The sequence below is a fragment of the Vombatus ursinus genome, unplaced genomic scaffold, assembly GCF_900497805.2.
Source record: "Vombatus ursinus unplaced genomic scaffold, bare-nosed wombat genome assembly UNPS02014799.1, whole genome shotgun sequence".
NCBI classification, from domain to species: domain Eukaryota; kingdom Metazoa; phylum Chordata; class Mammalia; order Diprotodontia; family Vombatidae; genus Vombatus; species Vombatus ursinus.
The window spans coordinates 29,420,021-29,444,071 of NW_020954577.1; the positions used below are offsets into that span (position 1 = coordinate 29,420,021).

Genomic DNA, 24,051 nt, shown 5'->3' on the forward strand with positions numbered 1-24,051 from the left:
TGGGCCCTGGGGGCCAGTGACTATAACCGGCTCTCCATCACAGGTCCTCCCTCTCACCAACCAGAATGCGACTGGTTCTCCCTCTGCGTGCTCCTAGAACATCCAGAAAGGCTAACCCCCCCATGCCTCCTCCTCCTCCTCCTCCTCCTCCTCCTTCCTTTGCTTCACTCCTGCTTGTGGGATCCTTCCTTAGCTTCGAACAGCAACAGAATTATAAACAGAGGGCCGATTCAGCAGAGCCACAGTGATCCCTCAAGGTGAATTCACAATGAATATGTCCTGATGGCTAATTCAGGAGCCCCTCCAGCCCCTCCCTACTGGGCATGAAGGGCCTAGGGGACATCAGGCAGAGAAAATGCATTAACTAATAGCATACCTGAGGATAACGGCCACCGAACACCCCATCACCCTTTTACTCAAACCAATTTGTCTTTTATTATTGATGACAAAAACACAGCTTGGTGGAAGGACAACCAGAGCTCAAAGCCTCTTCCTGGCTCTGGAGGCGTGAGCCTCTCTGTGCCTTTTGTAAAATTAGAAGGGTAGACCAGATGACCAAAATGGTATTGCTCTCATCGCACTTGCAACCTTAGGCGATACACCTCACCTGCAAAATGAGGAGGGACTGCATAGATTTCTAAGTCTAACTCTGTGATTTTAAGGGGGGAAAAGTGGAGCATTCAATTATGGCGATGGCCCTGGGAAGTAATGGCAAGAGGTTTTTTTCCATTTCACAGAGGGGAAAACCAAGGTCCAGGGAATCCAGATTTTCTAATCCTAAATCCCAATATTTTCTAATCCCAAATAGTCTTTCCTCTATACCAAGCTATACTAATAGCCTTTTGTATTTTATTATTAAGTGTGTCAAGCTGCTGTTAGGTGTTTGCTGTCCTAGAGAAAGAAATATTTACCTTCCTATAAAAAAAAAAAAAAAGGAAAATTTCTGATAACAAGGAGCTGTCTCCTGGCTAAAACTGAACCTTCCGTTGGGCAGGACTTTGGAACTATTTCCTTGTGCAAAGAATCACAAGATTCTAGATTTAGAGCTGAAAGGAATCTCAGAGGTCATTCAGTCCAACCTCCTTGTTTTATATGTGAAGAAAACAAGGTCCAAAGCAGAACTCGCCCATCAGCACAAAGGCAGGATTTGAACTAAGCGCCTCCCACTCCAAATCCATGCTCTTTCTACTGTACCATCCAGCAGAATGATACTTCAATGTATATTAATCATTCAATATTTGACCCAGGTGAAGGAAAAAAGTGAAACTAACTGTCCCTTGGCCCAAAAAGAAACAAACATGAAAGAGTTCTTTTCCAAAGAGAATCAGATTTAATATTACATCATGCGTGACAGCATAGTGGATAAAATACTGGACCCAATTTCAAGGCCCAGTTTGCCCACTTACATGGATGACCAAGAGCCCTGCCAGTCCCCCCTTCTCTGAGCCTCAGTCTCCCCCTTCACGGGACACCATGATTCCTTTGGTCGCGTCTAACTCAAGATTCTACGACTCATTCAGATGAGAAACATTTTGGTTTTTATTTAAAACAAAATCATGTGAAATCTCTGCTCCCTGGGTCTTTCATACAGGACTTCCCTATTTCCCTCAAAGCCCTTTTCCTATCCCACAAACTCATCCTCTTCCTTGGTTGCCCCACAACCCACCACTAGACCCTGCTCTTTGCCCTAGGAAGAACCTGCCTTGAAATCTTACCCCTTTCCCATGGAGGCCTCTTGATCCTCCCTCAGGAGACACCTTCTGGCCCCAAATCAATCCATCCACAAGCACTGATTAAGCACCTAATGTGTGTAGGCCACCGTGTTAAGTCTGGAGAGACTAAGACAAAATTCATTTAGTCTTTGCCCTCAAGGTGCTTATAGATGTGTACGTAAAAGAGTGAGGACTATGATTTCAATGGGAAAGGGAATTGCCAGATGAGGAAACTCCCTCTGCAGGAACCTCCCGATGCAGGTTAGTGCCTTCTATGCTTTAGAGAATTACCTAGTAGACTGAGAAGTGACTCGTCCAGGGTCACATAGCTAATATGTTGAAGAGGCAGCATTTGAATCCAGGTCCTCCTGACTCCCAGGCTGGTGTTCCATCCAATACCCAATACTGGCTCCCCGGTACATAGATCAGTGTGCACTCCTAAACTTTCCTAGCCCCAGTGTTTAGTGAGAGCTTTTCCTATGGTGGCATTTCCCTGAATCTCAGTCATTTACGTTTTTCTTCTATGCTAACCTGAGCCTGTGTTCATCTTTTGCCTCACTGCTACCACCTACTCTTTCTACTGGAGAACACCAGGCTTCGGAATCTCAAAGTCTCACAGACATAGTACTCTCAGAGAAATTAGAGCTGAAAGGGATCTTTCCAACCTCTTCCTTCTGCAGGAAGAGAAACCAAGGCTCAGAGTGGGGAAACGATTTATGCTTCCCAGTGGAGCCCCATGGCCTCCAAGTTATAAAGCACAATGTCTTTAGCCTGGCCTTTAAAGGAACCAGACAAACTGGTTTCAACCTGCCCTTGAAGCCTTATTTCACATGATTCCCTTTAATACATGCTGCAATGTAGACCAGCTCCCCTTTCCAAACATTTACAAGCTGTTCCTTTAACAACTTTACCTAAAATCAATATCAAGTCCTCATGAGCAAATACCTCCCCTTCTGCCATGTTTATGCCAATCAAGATGTTTTCCTGACACTAGTCCCTCAAGAGTTCAGCATGACTCCCAATAGATTGGAATCAACAGAACCTGAATTCAAATCCTGACTCAAATCCTTTGTGACCCTGGAGAAGTCACCCAACCTTTAAGCTCTCTCTGTGTCCATTTCCTCACCTGTAATAGAGGGATAATAACAGCACCTACTTCACAGGTTTGTTATAGAGATCAAAAGACAATATATGTGAAGGACTTTACAAGCCCTAAAGCATTATATGAATGTTATTATTTATTATTACTTATTCCCACAAGTTCTCATTAACATTATTCTTCACTCATTTGTATAAAACAGGAATCTGGGTTTCTTGCCTTCGTCATAGCTTTCTCCCAATTTCTCCATACCTCTTCTAAATACAAAGCCCCAAGCTGGACACCATGCCTCAGTAAAGATTGGACCAAGCATCTAGATAACTGAGAAGATTAATTCTTGGCTCGCCTACATCTTACCGCTATCTCCTTTGCCACTGATGAATGACTAGTCAGCATTCTGTAAATTGATCGATTCTCAAAACTACCCAACTATTTCCTGAGGGAGAGCCACAAACACACAAAATCCCTTCCAATCCAATTTAGGCTGTTAAGAAATTAAACGAGTGTTCTACAAGGGCACCCAATGTCATTCAGAAAATGAATGCATCAAGTCTGGCATGCCAAACCCTAGTGAAATTCTCTGCCATCAAGACGGCATCAAGGAAGCCAACAGAGAGAAGGCAGGTATCTACTCTAACACACACACACATACACACCCCAAGTCAGACCTTCCCTGGCCTGGGATGTATCGTCCTTCCAATGTGCCAACTCACCTAGACCTCTCTCGTTTCCATTTAGAGATTGTTTTCTAACAGGATAAAGTAAATTGGTTTAAGGCTGTGAACTGTCCTTCCATATGAGAGACAGGACAGTCATAAAACATGGCAAAGAAGGGCACTTTGTCAGTCCTTAGTCCCCCAGCCTGATATTGGGAGGTGGGGGGGGGAGTAGTACACCAGGAAGTTGCTCACATATTTGTCGTGTAGGGTTGGCCATTTGCCATCTATCACATATCTGCTTGGTTTTATTTGGGAGAAAAAGAAAGAGATAGAGGAACTCAGGGAGAGGCATAGAGACAGAAAGAGAGAGGATAAGAGTGGAGGGTGGGGAGGGGGAGAGAAAGATAACTTAGGAGATAGTTGACCTTAACGGGGTCATTTCAAAATGACTCAGTTGAACTACACAGAGATGACAAGAGGAGGGAGGAACTGAAAGAAAGCATGACAGTGATAAGTACCTACAGACTCATTTTTCACACGATGGTACAGCAGAAAGCTCATTGGATTTGGTGTCAGAGTGACTGGGTACAGCCCCAAGTCAATACCTTTGCTCCTTACCCCAAAAAGAATTTGGGTCCTAGAAAACCCCACCTTGGACTCTCTTTGAACTCCCACTTGATCAAGGAAGTCTCTAGTGTTGGCCTGAGGCTATAATCCACTCAACCGGCCTTTCATTGTGGCTACTTTCATTGTGGCTACCAATTCTGTTACCTTTGACCCTGCACCAACCTTCATTGTCTATTACCTCCCTATGGGCACCCCCCCACTTTCCGCCCTTGGTCCTATCTAGACTCCATTCCACCTTTCAGTCACTCCTATCAAGATCCTCCCTAGCCCCCTCCTCCAGTCACCCCAAACTGCTTGGCCACTCCTAGATCCCTCCCACAGTCTTTCTGTATATAAGGTCCATCTTGTCTCCATTGAGGTGCTCAGAATTCTTAAAATCTAGCCAATGGCTGAGATTTACTCTACCCACTTGTCAATATGAGAATCACAAATGTTCAGATTCCTTAAGAGTCTGGCTAATATGGCAAATCTTTAATGAGCTTTATCTTTGGCTGAAAGAAGGCTTGCGTTGAATTCATTTGGGCAAGACTCATGTGTCACTGTTTTGAGGTCCCAACACCGCTAAACCTCTAAAACCTCAACAAGAGGACCTAGGTTCTACAACTGATTTCCCTTTTGTGACCTCAGGCATGTTGCTCAGTCTCTAGTTTCTTATTCTTCCCTACAAAATGAGGCTCCATCAGCTCTAAGGTACCTTCATGCCCTATATCTATGAACCTTCTTTACCTCAACTCCATTTAACTTCAATCCTTCCAATAAAATTCATAAGAGGCAGCCCTTGAAACGTTCTCGCACACTTCTTTTAAACCTGAGAGAGCCCCAAGGAGGGAGTAACAGCAAAGAAACCCAGAACTCTCTCCTTCATACAAAATACTCCTTGTTGTCTCCTCCAGCCCTTAAGATTTCAGCCTGGAATTCCAAGGGGAAAGGAGAAGCAATCCACCAGTTACAGACTAAATAAAGGGCCTCTGACTGCTCCCCGCCCCAGAAGCCCCCAAATGACAACTATTTTTTATTCCTTTTGTCATTCCGTCCTCTGCGCATCCACCATCACTTTCACTCCCAGACAGTGAAGCAGTCCACAAGGGGCAATCCTCAGTGTCAATGGGACATTATGGTATTCTTGACAACTGCTGAAATGGGAGCCCCAAGGCCAGGTAACTGATGTACACTTGGGATCCAGGAGTCATGACATTCAGAGTAGGGAGGGCCTAATTCAACCTATACCCGGAAAAGAAAGAGTTCCCTCTGGGTGACCCTTGCTGAGCAGTCCTAAGGCTTGTGTTAAACTGAGCGAAGGCAAGCTCACCAACTTCCCAAGGAGTCCAATCCCCATTTTGGATAGCTCCAATTATTAGGAAATGTTTACTCATCCTGGACCTATATATGCCTCTTTGTAACTTCTATTCACTGTTTCCAGTTCTGCTCCCTGAGGCCAAACCAAACACATCAAATCCCAAATATATCAAATTCATTGTCTTTGTTCAATATTTTAGAAGACAATTACGTCCCCTGAGTCTTCGCATCCCAGTTCCTCCAACCGATCCTCCGAGGGCATAGACTCAGGGCCCTTTAGTGTCCAGGCCATCCTCCTCTGGAAGGTTCCCAAGCATATCAATGACCTTCCTAAAATGGTGGTTGATACCAACTCTCTAGGTGGAAAAGGACAAGGAGACCATCACCTCCTTCTTCCTCCTGCCTCTCTTAACACTGGGTTTTTTGGCTACCACATCCCACTGTTGACTCACTGAGTATTTTTTTGTTTTGGTTTATTTTTTTTTGGTGAGGCAATTGGGGTTACGTGACTTGCCCAGAGTCACATAGCTAGTGAGTGTTATGTATCTGAGGTCACATTTGAACTCAGATCCTCCTGACTCCAGGGCCAGTGCTCTATGCATTGCACTACCTAGCTGCCCCTGACTCATTGAGTTTGCCGCCCACTAAAACCCGCAGATTATTTTCATTCCAACTGCTGTCTAATCATACTTCCCCCACCCCCCTTATACTTGTGAAGTCAGTACTTTGAAACTAAGGTCTCTCTCAATTTAATCTCATTAGATTCAGCTCAATGTCCTTGCCTGACAAAGGCTTACTAAACCCCAACTCTGTCATCTACTGCATTAGGGATAACTACTTCCTGGGCTTTGTATGGGCATTTATTAAGCACTTACTATGTGCTAGTCATTGGTCATCTGCAAATCTACTAAGTTTGCCACACGTGACTATCAAATCAAATGCCTTAACAAAAACGTTAGCACAGGATTAAGCGTGAGTCCTTGGGAGCACCCCACCGGTGACCTCCTTCTGAGCTGACTTAGAACCATTAAGAACTTGTCTTTCAACCTTTCCCAATCTGTCTGACTCTACTACTGTCCAGCCCACATCTCTCCACCTTTTTTTCTGTAAAGGACAGTATGAGACAATCAAACGCTGCGCTGAAATCTCAGTCAGACTATCTCCACAGCATTTCTCCGACCTCCTCGTTGAGTAACCCTGTCAAAAAAGGACACAGAGCTGATCTGACCGGACCTGTTTCTGACGAGGCCTTTCCAGCTCATTGTAATGGCTGCTCTCTTTTCCAGATCAATCAACAGGGATTTATTAAGCGCCCGTGTGTCAGACGCTGCGCAAGGGCTGAATATGAACAAATCCTTCTCCTTAATAATACGTTCTAAAATGCCATGTAATTGTCATGATCAAGCTCAGCCTTGAAGAAGAAAGAAGAAAACATGCCTTCTTCCGTCCGGGGCAGACTTATTTGATGTGCTTCCTGAGGCCACAGTCTGTCTTTTTATCCCTTTCCGCATCCCCAGCACTTAGTATGGTGCCTGACACCTAGTAGGTGCTTAATAAATGTTTATTAAATCGAACTGAACTCCTTTCCCCCATCTCTTTTTCATACTTTGCTATAAGGAAAGGCTCTCTGGTGTGGGCTTGGCAAGAGAATATATTTTAAAATGAATGTGATATAAGAAAAAGTGGTATCAATAAAATATTTTCAAGATGAATATATAATGGGAAAAAAGATATATTCTGGAGTTTTCCTGGTGAGGAAAGTCAGGTTCACTGACCTATATATAGTTTTCAGGTTCTATCCTCTTCTCTTTTTTGAAAATTGGAACATTTGGGGCAGCTAGGTGGCTCAGTGGATAGAGCTCTGGCTTTGGAGTCTGGAGGACCCGAGTTCAAATCCAATCTCAGACACATAACACTTACTAGCTGTGTGACTCTGGGCAAGTCACTTAACCCCGATTGCCTCACCAAAAAGCAAAAAACATTGGAACATCTGTGCTTCTCTTGTTGTCCCCTACCTCCAAGATCTGTTGGACATTCCCAACAGATGAGAATCAGAAGTATTAATTAGTCCTCTGAGCACCCCACCTGGATCAGCGGACTAACATCGTCAGGGTCAACTAGGCATGCCTGTCCTTCTCTCCAAACTTATCCTGGGTATCAGCTCCCCATTAGTCATTTCTGTCCTGATATTTCCAGACACCATGTCACTATCCTCAGCCAAGAAAATAGAAGCAAATGCAAATTCAGCAGTCAGGTCTTCTCTGGGCCATCAGGGACTCCTATCTCGTTCATCCCGAGCAGAGTTTAAGCTTTGTCTTTCCCCCAGTAGAGAAAAAATAAATCAAAACATCCAGGTTTGACTCACTAGCCTCAGGTCATCCTGAGCTCTGGCAATCTTGGGGCCACTCCTTTGTATTTGTCTCAGACTGGCAGCTCCTTGGGATTAGGGATCGGTTTGTTCTTTGTATCTGTATCCCCAGGCACTTAGTATATGTTTGATGATCGATTGATCCTAAGTTACCTGCCCTTGTTTCCATAGCCTTCTGTATGTGACTTTTTAAAATTTACAATAAACCAGTCAATGATAATGATCAATCAATAAGCACCAATCAATATATGCCAGGCACTGCTGATACCTAGGATTTTATACAGCACTTTAACGTTTGCAGATTATCTCATTTGAGCCTTGCAAAAAGTAGGTGCTGTTCTCATCCCATTTTACAGAGAGGGAAAATGAGGCTAAGAGAGTGACTTGCCCAGCGCCATCCAGCTAATAAGTGTATGAAGCATCATCAGAACTCAGATCTTCTTGATTCCAAGTCCAGGAAACTACACTACCTGGGTGCCATGGGCGCCCACATCAGTCCCTTCAGACAATACCCCTCTTCTCTTTTCCTTCTCATTGGAATTCTTTGTGACTTCAGGATTCCAGAACTGAGAGCTTCTCCTTCCTCCTGGACCACCTCCCCCAGAAGAATTTTAGTCCATGAGAACCTCTCTTTCCTCTATTGTTACACCATGCCCACTTTTACCCTCCTTCTCTATCACAAACCCCAAGAGGGGGTGACCACTGCTCCTCTGGAGACAGTCATCACTTCCACCCCCATCAACCAGTTCCTCTCTACTGGACAGAATCAGAACCAGAATAAAATCCTCCTCTTCTCCCCTCTTTGGGTCCTCTACCTTTTTAAAGATGAAATTATCATTTCGGCAAGTTCAGAAGTTAATAGCTGTCTTGCTTTTGGCAGAGAGAATTTATAACAAATAAATGTATTAATTTAAAATTAACTAAAGCACAATAAACATATGTTCATATAGTCAGTCTCCCATCACTAACTGTGTAAGGTCTCTCTGGCCAGACTTCAAATCCAATTCCCAAACTTCCACCCTATTTCCTCTTTCTGACCAAGGGGGGTCTATAATACATTCCCACGACAAAATAATTTCTCATTCAGCCTCCACTGACCTTCACCTAAATAATTTCCACTATGTTTCTTTTCTTCCACAATACCTATTCCTGGATTTCCTCAAAGGGATAAATCTCCGTAATACACAGTGCTAGTTCTTCTTTTCCAACCCTTAACCCCCCATTTCATACCCATCCGCAGCCATATAGGGCAGACACTGCCTTTTGCCTCTCTTTGTATCCCTAGCACTTAGCTCAGTATCTGACATGTAGTAGGTGTTTAATGTTTGCTTGATTGATTTCACCAAGTCTCACTCATACCTCTAAGGTCAAATTTACCGCCTTCATCATGGCCTATACTCTGTGCATTTATCCACAGTCATTTGAGGCTGTGGGCTTTGCTAACCCTTTTTTTAGATTTGTGTCTCCTGAGAACTTCTGGGTTTGTCAACTGGTATTATTCATGCAATGGAACCATTCTCCAGAGTCTACAGCTTGGGGGATGGAGGAGGCAGTTTTCTCCCTTCCTTTTCCTTTTGGTCGATAGCTCTTTTGATTAGATTTGCAACACTCCAGACAAATGCATCCTCATGAGGATGGTGGAAGTGTACTTTGTTGGGTACACTTCATCGCTGGCAAAGAGCTTGTTGTTTCTATATTTTAGGCCACTGCCAGGTCTCCAAATCCCATTCTTGGACACCATGGAGATGTGGATAAAGTAGAACTAGCAACTGCCCAAAATTGATGGCATATAATAATCTATAGATCATTATAAATTATTATTACATATTATAAAAATATAAATAAATATATTACATTATAGAGAGAGAGAGATCTATAGAGATCTATAGATCTTTCAGGGAAATCCTAATTAACTGTTACTTTCACTTCTCTGAACTCAAGCATTTCCTACCACAGTGAGGGGCTGGTCAATGAGATGCCAGTTCTTAGAGCATAGGAGACAGTCTCTACCTGCTGCCAACTAATGTTGGACTAGTACACCTCTGGAAGTACATCATGGCACGTAATGGAATGGTCCCTTCTTCATTTTGGAGGATTTTTGGGCATTATCCGTTTCCTGTTCCCTAACTAAACAGTGAGAAAAGCCTTTGAATTGGTTCGTGAATGTGCATTCAAAAGTCTACAAGGGGGGAAACTAGGTGGCGCAGTGGATAGAGCACCGGCCCTGAAGTCAGGAGGACCTAAGTTCAAATCTGGCCTCAGACTAAACACTTGACATTTACTAGCTGTGTGACTCTGGACAAGTCACTTAACCCCAATTGCCTAAACAAACAAAAGTCTACAAGCAAGGAACTTGATCCCTCTCTGTCCCAGTGGTGTCAAAGACAACAGCTTTTGTAAGCCTCAGGGTGGGGAGAAGAGCAGTGCCAGTAGCGTGCTCATGCCACCCAAGCTGAGCCTGGCACCCTTGCTTCTTCCTGCCATCTCTTAGCTAAATGAATATTGAGACAGAAACGACCCACTTTAAGTGTGAACTCATTCTTCCCAAGGACTAAGGTGGTTCACAGGAATGGTCTTCTCAGTAAGCATCCCTTTTACAAAAGGTAATTGACGTCAATTAATCATTGGTATTGAGGATATATCAGCCAGGTGACACTAAAGAGATAACTAGTCGATTGATATTGTGATGAATTTACCAGATGAGGGCCTGAGCTGATAGTGTTAGAACATCACTGCCCCTCATGGGAATCCTAAAATCCCGAGGAAAGATGGAACAGTAGTAGCCTTGCTCTGGGGACCTGACCAACCAGGAAAGTTAGGATTGGGAGGATGATACATGCTACACAGTCTATAATACCCACAGACAACTCTTTAATGAGTGTTCTTTGTGAAATATAAAACTATAAATGTAAGATAATATAACTATTACTGCTTATTGCTATGCTGACATCTTATAAGTTATCTATGTATATGTGTGTGGTTTTTCTGTTATCCAATTTGCATATTACCATTTAAATTTTCACGTGCATTTCACATGCCTAGTCTCTGTCATCATATCATGAGTTCCATATAGAGCAAGGCTAAGACTTAACCAGCTTAGACCATCTTGCTATCTGCATGCCATACCTCTTTGGACACCCTGCCCTTCTACCTCTCTCTGTAGGGCATGATAACAAAATTAGTACGACCATCGTTTCCTAGAAGGGTTATGCCAATCAGCCATCCTCTGGATCAGCTTGCCATCTCTGTAACTCTCCAGATCAAAACTCCCTTCCTTAGTAACCACCCCCCATAAATATGTCTTCTACTATTAGATTATAAGCTCTTGGAGCACAGACACTGCCTCCCCTCCTCCCTTTACATATACACATACAATATACATATATGTATATATACAGATATATGTGTGTATATACATGTGTGTATGTGCGTGGTTTACATATGTGTGTGTATAAATTGTGTATGGATCACCACCACTTGCCTTAGTGCCTAATACATGGCAAAAGCTTAACAAATGGTTCTCCACTAATTCATTTATATTTTCCACATAGCCCTGAACACAGTAGAAATTATAGCACATCACAGTGGAAATTGGACTTAAAGTCAGGAAGACCTGAGTTCAAATTCGACCTCTGACACTTATTAGATATGTGATTATCAGTAAGTTCTGAGCCTCAGTTTCCTCTTACGTAAAATGGGCATAATAACACCTATAGCACACCTCCCTCAATCAAAGGAGATCAAATCTGTAATGTGAAGACTGAAGACTAAAAATAAAGACTAAACACAGGTCGGGCACTCCACAAACCTGGAAAGGTCATACAAATGTCAGCTGGTATTCTTAGCAGGCATCACTCGATATGTATTTGTTGATTTATTAATTTTCTCTTGGAAAGAGGAGCTATTCCAGGCACCAGTCAGAAACAGTTCTTGTTTCCCCCCTGCTATCACTTACTATGATTCCCTGTTCCCTCCTCCTTCATTTTCCTGAGCCCAGCCTTCTGCCACATTTGATATCTTCTGTTCACGGTCAAATAGGGACCTACTTCATTGGACAGCCAAGTATTCCTCCCCTGTCTCCTGTCACTGCCGCAGTGACCCACAGTAACCTGACACATTTATAAAGGCCATCTTTCATGATCTCACTCACACACACACACACACACACACACACACACACACACACACACAATTAAATGCCAAGAGGCATTAATGGAAATGAGTCCTCAATAAAAAAAGAAAGCTTGCAGAACAAAATATGTCCCTGGTCAGTACAGCATGTTCAAAAGCCTGGGGTTCTGTTGCAATCTGGGGCACAGAGGTCAGCAGAGAAACTGCTGCTTCTGACAGTCTCTGGCCAAGGAAGGCCACCTACAGAGGGCAAAATTACGAAGAAAAAAAAAATCAAACCAAGGAGGCCACTCTGACCCACCAGGGTCTGTTCCACTCTCTACCTGCCCAGGGTAATAAGTGAAGTAGATCATTCCTACCATTCCTCACCACTAAGGAAGCCACATAGGGCCCAAAGGGCTGGGAAGGACTTTTGGGGTGAGCAAAATCAATGTATCTAAAATTAAGAGAAGCAGGTAAAAGGGGGGAAAAAGTCTTCGCAACATTTCTCTGACAAAGATGACCAAGGTATGTAAGGAACTAATTCAGATCCATGAGAATAGAGCCATTGCTTCAGCTGATAAAAAGATATAAACAAGGTCAAAGGGTATGAACAAGCAGTTTCCTTGGAAAGAAAACCAAGCTAGCAACAGCTTTATGAAAAAATGTTCCAATTCACTAATAATTAGAGAAATTCAAATAAAAGGCAAATCTGGGATTCTATCTCACATCCATCAGACTGACAAAGTGAGAGGGAAAATTACAAATGTTGGAAGGGGCTGTGGGAAAACCGGCACATTAATACACTGCTGGAGATGCTGGAATTTGGTCGAGCCATTCTGGAAAGCAATTTGAACCTACACCCAAAAAGTCACTAAATTGTGCATACCTTTTGACCCAGTAATACAACTACGAGGTCTGCAAGAATTCTTACTGCCAATCATGATTTCCCAGACACCTTTCCTCCTCCTATACCAGGCCTAGAACCTTCAAACTGGATAATTTCCATAGTATCTACTTCTCCAAGCTCAGAAAAGAGTCCTAGCCGGTTGCAGCAAGCACTGGATTATATGATATCCCCACAAGGTAGATTACAAACTTCTTGGGTGCAGGAGTAAGGGAGTGGAGAGGAACTATGGCTCATACATTTTTGTATCTGTCTCTCACTGTCAGAACAAGAGAACCGTCCTAACTCCAATTCCTATCATGGTGTCTTGGATGGAGTACTGGGTTCACATTCCACCTGGGTAAATCTCTGGAAAGTGGGGAATGCATCCAGACCATAAACAGAATAGATATCCAACATTTGCTAAATGAATGAATGGCATGCCACAGACATGGTATGCATTCCTCCTCACCTCCCCAACCAAGTCTCTTTGGGGGAATCTTCACGTTTGCTCTTGATCTCAGGAGGTAAAAACACAATAGGAAAATGGAAAGGACAAAGTTTCTTCTTTACATCTTAGGCACCAAAGTTCACCATTCATGTCCCATAGACCTGAGTTCCAATCCAGACACAAAGGGAGAGGTAAGAAATGCCACAAACACCAGCCACCTCAGAGGACTTTGGGGCCTGGTTTTGAGGCCACATGTCCACCCTAATGATAGTGTGCTCATCACTCAAGTTCCCAACCCACACTCTACTCAACAAACAGCAAGCCCACAACAGATGAGATAACCATTTCATGCTTAAGGCAACCTTGGCCATTAAGATCACAGAATCATACATTTAAGGAGGGAAGGAACCTCCAATCCCCTTATTTTAGAGATGAGGAAACTGAGGCTCAGGAAGGAAATGTCATTTGCCCAAGGTCACACAGGTCAAATGCTAATAGACCCATAGAGTTAGAAGAGATCTCAGATGTCATCTAGAGGTTAAGAGATTTGCCCAGGTTGAATGTGAACCCAGTACTCCATTCAAGACACCATGATAGGAATCAGAGTTAGGACAGTGTTCTCTTGCTCTGACAGTGAGAGACAGAGCAGACCACCAAAAAGCACTCTCCAAGCATTCTCTTTCCAAAAGTATGGCCCTATAAGTGTGTCCCAGAGGTGGATGGGGAGGGAATTCCCTGAAATAGAGTTTGAAAAACCCTTTTACTGAAACATAAACTAACCTGACCCTACAAGAACGCCACGAGATTCAATGGTGAAAAAGGGCTCAGAGTTTCTCATTACTTCAAATGTTCCACTTTTTTAAAGGGAGGGGGTAAGAAGCTTTTGATGCATTCCTGGAAAGGAGTCTGCAGAATACACATGGAACTGGCAGACCAGGAGTAAGAAGACAGGAAGATCTGAATTCAAATCCAGCCTCAGAAAATAGCTATGTGATCAAGGGCAAGGTGTTTAATTTCTCTCTCAGCCTCAGTTTCCCTCTCTTCAAAATGGAAATAATAATAGCATCTACCTCAACCCAGGTTGTTATAAAGATTTAATGAGATTGGGGGCAGCTATGTGGCGCAGTGAATAGAGCTCTGGCCTTGGAGTCAGGAGGACCTGAGTTCAAATCCAGCCTCAGACACTGTGTGACCGTGGGCAAGTCACTTAACCCCAGTCGCCTCACCAACAAAAAAAAAAAAAAAGAAGAAGAAGATTCAATGAGACGTAAAATTCTTGTAAATCATAAAGCACTATACCTTTTGACCCAGTAATACAACCACTAGGTCTGCGAGAATTCTTACTGCCAGTCATGATTTCCCAGACACTTCATCACTGCTCATCATTAACCATTATCTCTTTTTCCTTAAGCTGTTTAAACCTAGATCTTCTCCTAAGTGAGCAGCAGAAAACAAATACTCATAACAACTGTAGGAATATCCAGTGCTAGATTTAACAACTGTAGGAATATCCAGTGCTAGATTTCACACCTGAGAAGAGCAAAGTAAAGAATTTGGTAGTGGTTCATAAAGAAATTTATCCCAAAGCAAATCACAATGCTGAGATTAAAACCAGGGAACTAAGTCATTTAGCCTGATAAAGAGAAAGCTCAGTTTCCTCATCTGTAAAATGGGGATAATGGACTTTGAAACTTAGCTTAGGGTTCATTTAATTATAGACTTCAAAGGCATATTGTGGGTATGCACCTATTTATTGTGATGAAATGGGAAGAGATGCAGACTTCAGGCCCAGCTTAGTCACTTAGGAGTTAGCTGTGTGTCTTTGAACAGGTCTCTCTAGGCCGCCATATTTCCTCACTCCTAAAAGGAGAGGTTGAATTAAATGATCTTTAGGATCCCTTCAAGTTGAAAAAGTATGAGAAAGGACAAGTCTGGACAGGACTGCTGTGTGTCAGATGATGTTAAACTAGATTTCTCTGAAGAGGTCATGGAACGTCACAGCATCAAAGACCCAGTATTAGAAGAAGGTTCAGAAGCCGCAGAATCCCAATAGTCCTCATTTTACAAAGGAGGAAACTGAGGCTCAGGGGTTTCAGTGACTTGCTTAAGGTCACACAGTCAGTGTCAGAGGGAGGATTTTGACCCAGGTTCTTAGACTCCAGACCCAATGCCATTGTTACTGTGCCACATTTTTCTCAAGGACTTTGAAAACAGAATGGAGTCTCATTTGTGTGTGTTGGCTTAGGCATGGTTCTGTCTGAAGATGGGAGGAATGACTAGAAGACCTCTAATTACCAAGCATTGCTAGAGCACCCAGGGTATACTCAGCAGGATGCATACCAGCCCTAGCCACACCTACAGCCATGGAGCCCTAAAACCCGGGGAAAAGTGAGAGTCCTAACCAAAGACCTCTCATTCCTTGGCTTTCATTGGTCTATCCCCACAGCTACATGTCACAGCTCCCCCACGGGACTTTTAATTGATTTAATATTCAATTGTTCCTTGTTTCCTCTTTTAATCAGACCTGACATTTCATTGGTGTAAGGAATTCCCAAGAAAACTCAGTTTGTTGTTATTGTCCAGTCGCATCTGACTCTTCATGACCCCATTTGGGGTTTTTGGCAAAGATACTGGAGTGGTTTGCCATTTCCTTTTCCAGCTCATTTGACAGATGAGGAAACTGAGGCAAAGAGGGTGAAGTGACTTGCCCAGGGTCACACAGCTAGTAAGAGTCTGAGACCAGATCAGAACTCAGGTCTTCCTGACTCCAGGCCCAGTGCCCTATCAGCACTTGCTCTGAAAACTCATCCTGGATATGCCTGCCACTCTGAGAACTACGTGACTTGCTGAGTGTCCCACAGCCAGTGCCAGAATGACCTGAACATAGCCCTCCAGGCATTAGATCAAACTGACTCATTCTACCCATTCATTCTTCAAAACCAAGCCAGGTACTTAAAGACACCCCCAAGGGTGAAAGAGTCAAGGAGAAGGAGAGGTTATGGGTACTAAAGGCAACTCCATCCATTTCAAAATCCTCCCATGGGCCAACTCTATCCTGGGATATTTATTACCTGGAAAGAAATTTCCAGGTGTTATTTATTAGAAATATTGGAGATATTTATTATATGGAAAGCCTGGCAGGGAAAGAGGCTGCTAAAATATATAACCTCAACTCCTAGTGTTTCCTTACTGAAAAATTAAATGATCCAATTAATTATACTGGGGAGAAGGAGAAGGAAAAAACTATTTCAAATGTTATCCTTTAACTAAAAATCAATAGTATTTTTAAAACAGGACAGAAATGTTGAATAGCTTCCTTGAGAACTGGGATAAAACCTCACATCCTGTCTCTCCTCCTAACTATGATGCTGGGGGAGGGAGGGCTCAGAGAGATATCACATCAATCAATCAATCAACGAACCTGAATTAAACACCTACTCTGTGTCAGGTGCTGGGGATGCAGATACAGACAAAAACAAAACAACCCAGTCCTGCCCTCAAAAAACTTAGATTTTAGGGGCAGCTACATGGCGCAGTGGATACAGCACCGGCCCTGAAGTCAGGAAGACCTGAGTTCAAATCTGGCCTCAGACCAAACACTTGGCATTAGCTGTGTGATGCTGGGCAAGTCACTTAACCCCAATTGCCTAAAATAAAAATAAAAAAAAATTTTTTTAAAAACTTAGATTTTATCAAAGGAGAGATTAATGTAGAAGACACTGGGTGACATGAGTCAGGAAGACCCGGGCTCAAATCTGACCTCAGATACTTACTACCTGTGTGATCCTGGTCAAGTCACTTAACCAATGTCTGCCTCAGTTTCCTAATCTGTAAAATGGGGGTGATAATAGCACCCAGCTATCAAATGAGATAATATCTGTAAAGTGCTTAGTATATAGTAGGTACTATAAAAATGTTAGCTATTAATATTATTATATCAGTCAAATATATGTGTGAGTTTCAAACAAGGGCTAACCATTAGTTAGACCAGATCCTAACAAAGGCACACCCTGGTGACAGGCAGAAAGAGAAGGTATTCAGCACTCACACGTACATAACCCAACACAAGGGGCCAACAAGCCTACTCTTGGCAGACAGCCAACCCCCTCCCCAACGGGAGAGGCCCCCTCTCTCAAATGCTGCCCCTTCAGCTCTGGGGTCTCCCAGCTCCACAGCAGGAAGTAGCTTTAGGACACTCAGGCCAGAGCCAGGAGCCCTGTTCCCCTGTCTTAAGACAAATCACTCTGAATTCCAACAAGTAACTCAGCCCAAAGTCTCTGTCAAGTCTAAGCCCCATCAGGGGCTTCTTACAGGGACCAGACGGATGTCGCTTACCCCAAATTATCTCAGAAGAAGGGAGACAGGAAGAAAACCCACTCAGACATGAGTCCTTTGGTGGAGTAAATTAAAAGGATGGCAGATAGAGGGAGATCAAGATGAAAGGAGGACTAAGGCTCCATGATTGCAAAGAAACAACGAATCTGAGGGAATTCAGTGAGAACCACGGGAAAACTGGTACCTCCTGATCCAGAAATAAGCAGAATTAGGAAAAGTCGATACAGCTACATAAATGAAAAGTGTGGGAATGTGAAGCCAATCACTACATGACTTTGGGGACCAATCTTGGCCCCAGAGAAAAGATGAAAAAATGCACTCCCTTCTTTCCACTGGAGAAGTGGGGGACCATGGGTGCAGAATGCTGTATATATCGACAGACACAGTACCTAGGTTCATCTAGTTTTGCTTAACTGTCCCTATTTGTGAAAGAGAAGATAAACTAGATTGTTTGAGGGTGGGAGGAGGGTGTCTGAAAATGACACCAATAAAACTTTTCAAAATCATTTGGATGTTGAAAAAAATTCCAGGAGATCGGGATCAAACGCAGTTGTGAAGAAGGAGGTTTATTAGGCACTCGGAGGTCATGGTTCAAAGAAGCCTCTCTGTTTTCTATACTACAGGGAAAGAGATTGCCCTGACTTCTTCTCCTTCCAAGGCTCAGCTAGAGTGCCCACCTCCCACATCATCATCATGCCTGGGGCCGCCATGGTTAGTGTCCTCTCCCTGTCCCTCAAGTGGAGCCTGGGTATGCGTGCCCAGCAACACACACACACACACACACACACACACACACACACACACACGTTATCCTCCCAACAACCACTGAAAAAGAGCCTAAAGGTTATTTTTATTCCTGTTTTACATATGAGGAAACTAAGGCCTAGAGAACTTGCCCATAATCATAGTACTAGGAAATGGCAAAGTCAGAATCTGAACCCAGGTCTTCTGACTCTTAATTCAACACCTTTTTTACTTCACCATACCTCTCCCTCAACAGCACAGGATCACAAATATTAAGTGCCAGGACAGCTAGGTGGTGCAGTGAGTAGAGCACCAACCCTAGAGTCAGGAGGACCTGAATTCAAATGCAGCGTCAAACGTTCGACACTTACTAGCTGTGTGAACCTGGGCAAGTCACTTAACCCTAACTGCCTCATGCAAAAAAAAAAGAAATTAAGCGCCTACTAGGTATTAGGCAGTGCACTATGAACTGGGAGCATGGCAGAAAGACTGGGTAAGGAAGGTCTTGAGTGAACCTGGATTTGCAGTGAGTTCTCTAGGACGCTTGAAACTCTTGAAAGCCTGGCATGGAAAGAAACCAGCAGCCCACTTGGCACCAGCCCAGGCTGTGCTGGAGTAAAGCTTCTGCCCAATCTGCCAGGAGAAGACAGAAAGAAGATGTATCGCTCTGTTAGGCCCCCCCCAAAGCCCTGAGACCTCTAAGGATCAATTGTGGCATTCATGCCCTCTGCCTCCCCTGGCGCAGGCCGCCTTCGATTTCCTCAGCTACCCTCCCACGGCAGGAAGTGGAGACAATGAGGCTCCCTGCACCCAGGGCGAGGAGGTCATTCAGAGCCATCTCCGCCCTGGACATTACTCACGCTCTTCCTGGCCTGTCAAGGAGACAGAAGGGCACGGGGAGCATTTGTCTTCCTTTTCTGAGAGCTGCTCCTAGCAATACAGAAGGAGGTCAGGGCAGGATTTCCCTCTATCTCTCTCATTGCCAGTTAAAGGTGAGTCATCCTTGGCCCCGTGAAATCCATCTCATTAAGCCAGATGGCTCATTTGCTTTCCAATTACATTTAGTAATCACCAAATCATTGCTGCCAGCAGAGAAGGGTGGAGGGGGAAGATGGAGAGGGAAAAGGGAGGGAGAGGGCCCGTCACTGTCACTGTCTCTGTTCATTGTCTCCCACTTGGCTGGATCCACTCCCTTCCAGTTCTCTCTGCCTCAACCGCAGTCAAAGGAAATCTAGAGGTCCAGGGAGAGAGAACGTCACACTTCACAGAAGGCGTCAGCCAGTCTGGCCATCTCTGAGACAGGTGAATTTATGGGCACTCACCGAAAAAGAAAAAGAAACAACAGATCTGTCCAGCATGTTCCCTGCCCTATGCCACCACGAGGCCCAAAACAGGAAACAATCCTTCTCGTCACACATAAGCAAAAGTGGGGAAACACTGGAGCTGTCCTACGGACAGTGGATGGCCACAAAACAAGACTTCTTAACCGGGGGTCCATGGAGAGATTTCAGGGGTCTGTGAACTTGGATAAGATTTAAAAAAAAAAAATCACATCTTTATTTTCAGTCACTTCTAACTGAAATTGAGCATTTCCTTCAAGTACGTAAAAACCTTATTCTACAAAGGGGACAAGATTTCACCTGAATGGCAAAGGGGTCCAACGCAGACAAATGATTAAGAACCCCCACCCAACTGGGAGTAGCAGGAAAAACACCAGAAGACCTCAGCTCCAGGATCACATCCACTCTTTACTAGCTTCATGACCCAGGACAAGCCACTCATTCTCCTTAGGCCTCAGTTTCCCCACCTGGGAAATGGGGGTTTCACCTACCCTGTCTATGTGAGGGCATAAAAGTGCTCTGTGAACTGTAATACACTTATCATTATCACCATCATCAGCGTCGTTATCCCCTGGAACATAGCTAGAGATCAAGAAGGGACCTTAGAGGTCATCTAGTACAATTCCCTCATTTTATACAGGGGGAAACTGAGGCCCAAGGAGGGTAAGAGACTTGACCAAGGTCACACAGGTGTGAAAGGGCACAGCCAGGATTTGAAGCCTGTCTTCCACACCACAGGGCCTTGGTTGACATATGGTCGCCATACACTAACAGGCCTGGGGGGATGGACCAGAGGATTCATCAAGGTCAACACGAGAATTCAGTAAGGCAAATGGTAGGTCCCTACTTAAGCCATCTCCCGCAAGGAACCGTTTACTCCCTTTTTAGAGACCGTTAGAAAAATAGAACTGCATAGCCTCCCTTAGGAACACATTCTGGGGTTTGAATAACCCTCATGAAGGGGAAATTCTCTCTCAAGTTTAAGCTGAATCTCTTGGTCCAAGTATTATCTCCTCCTGCTTTTATTTTCTTGGTGAGGAGGGAGGGTCATGGAGAACAGCTGGGCGTGTCAAGGCTCAACGACTCTGGGATCTCAAGCTAAGCATCCCCTCCCTCCTCACCCATGCCGCCCATCCCCGCCACCTCTTGTCCATGTGTTCTAGGTAATTCCTTCCCGAGGGAGTCCAAACAGGCTGGTGGCTTTCCTCAAGATGTCCCAACACTACAGAGATGTCAGCAAGACCTACAGACAGTCCTGCCAGCCACACCTCACTGTTCCCATACGATGAGTTTTCTGGCCACACAGCACTCCGGTGACGTCCTTTATCCACAGCATGACTCTCTATTACCATTAAATCATTCCTTGGTTTTTCTCTTTTCCTCCTTAACCAATCCCCAGTTCCTTCAACTTTTCCCCAGAGTACGTACAAGCCAAGCTCTCCAACATTTCAGTGGCTCAATCCACTTCCCCTTTTGGCCTCAAACATCCTCTTCAGACATTTCAGTGGTTCCATACACCCTCTTCCCCCTTTCTGTCCCTGAAACATCCCTCTAAGTACAAAGAGGGTAAAAGTTCCTACACGGCGGGAAGGCCCAAAGAGGCTTTCGTGGCTAAGTGGCTTTCACAGAGGTGGCCAGACACAACGGAGCTTCCTTGGGTCAGCAACTCTGCAGCAAACTGTGAATGTATTGGGTCTGAGAAGCCAGTCTTTTGGGCGCCTTGCTTCTTCCCCCCATCCCACCCCTGCTTTGATTAAAGCAAGGGACGTGGGAGACAAAATGGACTCTGTTAAAGTCATGCCAAGGCCCTTTGCCAAAAGTCAACAGAAACTTTCAGAGGGTGGAAATCAGCCAGCTGGAGATCGGCCTGAAGAAGGTGAGCTGGAAGACAGACAGATTTGGCAGAGATGAAGATGCTGGAAGGAGCCTTTGAAGGCCATGGTATACAATCCCCTCATTCTACAGGCGAGGAAACTGAGGCTGAGAAAGATCAAGAAGGGACTTTACTGACCATCGGGTTCAACCCTTTAATTTGACAGATGAGGAAACTGAGGTCCAGGCTGAGTCAGGATTCAAACTCAAGTCTTCCCAACTCCAAGCCCGGCGCTCAATCCACTCAGCCACCTAGGAGCCGCAGGACAGAACCCAGGCGAGCGGGTCTAGTACTCTAGCTTACACTTTCAAATGAGCACCACTTGGACAAGGTTAAATTTCCAAGGGTTCTCAACACATACTGGTTTGGGTCTTAATGGAACATTCTGAAAATGCAAAATATGCTCAGGGAGTTAAAGGGAAGACAGAAAAGAAAGAAGCCAGAAAGCCCCGGGTAGTCTTATTCCAAACTAAAGACCACTGTCTATCTGTGTTCATTTTCACTCCCTAGATAGAAAGCTTGGACATTCAATAAGGGTGGAGACAGCAACATTGGGCCTCCATTTTTCCCTGCCTTCTGGGGAGGCAGCATGGTAGAGCAGACTGAAATGGGAGGTCCTGGAATTCACCTCCTGACTCTAGTGCCCACTAGCCTTATGACCTTGAGGGAGTGACTGAATCTCCCTGCGCCTATTTCTCTGGCTCTGTTTCCTCTGGCCTTGAGGGTCTCCCTCAGCTCCCTTCCAATCCTAGATCAATGATTACTGCTTAAGAGTTGTTGATCGTAGGAAGACTTGCATGAACTGATGGAGGAAATAAAGGAGAGATGGAAGTGGTGGGTCATGTTTTCTTTCTGACCCCCATCCATTTCCGAAAGCATGATTTTTTTCCTCCGAGAAATGGGGAAAGGGAATTAACAAACAGAAGCAGATTCACTCTCCCAGCTAGTGGATGGCCACAAAACAAGAATTCTCCTGCGTTTTTCCATCACCTCCTTCACTTTGGGCCCAGAGCTCCTTGGGTGCTTCCTTGGGGTGGCAGAACATGCCACTGGGCGTTAAGGGAGTCAAAGGACTAATTACTCCAAACCCCATTAAGAGGAAAAGAGATCTGGAAGAAGCAGCAAGCACTTCTCTTTCTGCGTAACAGGCAATTATTAGAAAAAAAAACAAGCCTTGTAGCTTGGGGTAGGTTCATCTGCCTGCGTGAGCGGGCCCAGCTGCAAAGGAAGTGTATCTGGTCATCAACTCAGATGACAAAAATGTACCCGCTACAGGGTCATCCAAATGCCAAAGCCTACAGCCCTATTAATAGCAGCAAGGGACAGACAGACACACACACACACACACACAGTGATGGAGAAGTGATAAAGGCTGGGGGAAGGGAGCCAGGGAGGAGTGGGATGGCACAGCCACCAACACGGTGGCCCAGAGTGATGATTCTTTCTTGTATTACAATGTCAAGGGCTCATATTCCTTAGAGGAAAGTTTTTGTCAGTTTTTGTTTTTGAAGTCCTAAGTAGAGAAGTCTTATTGCATATTAGATGTAGAGCTCGAAGACCCAGGCTGTCGGCCTGCCTGTAACATAGATTGTATGTATGATCCTGGGCAAATCATTTAACCTCAGTGGGCCTCAATTTTCCCATCTATAAAATTAAGGAATCAGACTTGATGGTCAATAAAATCCTTTCCAGTTGTAAATCTCTGACCTCATAGACCCTGGAGAAGTCACTTAACCTCTCTAGGCTTCAGTTTCCTCATTTGTAAAATGAAGGAATTGGACTCCAAAGACAGTAACATCCCTCCCAGCTTTAAAAGGATGGTCCTATAGCCCCTGGGCAAGTCCTTTAACTTCTCAAAGACCTATAACACCAAGACTGCAAGTCACAGCTTGGCACAGGGTGTTCTCTACACCAAGGACATCACAGATCCTTACAAAAATCAGAGGAACCCTTCCCATCACCCTCCCTGGCAGGGACGGGAACAATGACATCTTTCATGTAGATTTATCAATACAGGACCAGTCAAAACCAAATACCAATAAAACCCGCACAAATGGCAATTCTCCGGGCAGCTGAGAGAAGAGCGTCTGAAGGCAGGGTAAACCGGGCTCCTTACCTGTCTGGCCACCCTCCGGGCCTCCCAATAGGGCTTCGAGTCCTCCACAGCCTTGCCAATTTTCTTGACCAGTTCATCCAGTTTCACTGTCGCTTCTACCAGAACAGAACGGAATTTCTGGCGGGCATCCTGCAGCCAAGGAGATGAGAGATGCATCAAATACCATTTAGGTTTAAGAGGAGAGGGAAAGGGAGAGCATGGATGCCCTGCTTTAGGGAAATCCAATACAGGAAGATTTGGGTCTACAAGAAAAACAGAAGGGCTGTCCCAAGGAGAGGCGCTTCACCTTAAGCTGCCTGGCCCCAGAGGGCAGAATGAGGAGTGGAGAAGGTATGACCAGAGAGGTTAACTCTAGGCTTGATGTCAGGGAAAGCTTCCCTGCAATCAGAGGTGGCCCAGAACGGAGGGGGCTGCTTCATCCTTCCCTTCCCCAGG

The 24,051-nt window shown here is 44.6% G+C and overlaps 1 protein-coding gene across 2 annotated transcripts in view; it reads right to left on the bottom strand.

The window, feature by feature from the left end:
* Positions 1–24,051, bottom strand: part of SH3BP5 (SH3 domain binding protein 5) — an 89,354-nt gene that overhangs the window by 32,474 nt on the left and 32,829 nt on the right. For both annotated transcript variants that reach the window (XM_027872181.1, XM_027872180.1), the window contains exon 3: positions 23,617–23,745. In XM_027872181.1, the coding sequence (XP_027727982.1) occupies positions 23,617–23,745 (129 nt within the window). The remainder of the gene's footprint in view (positions 1–23,616; positions 23,746–24,051) is intronic.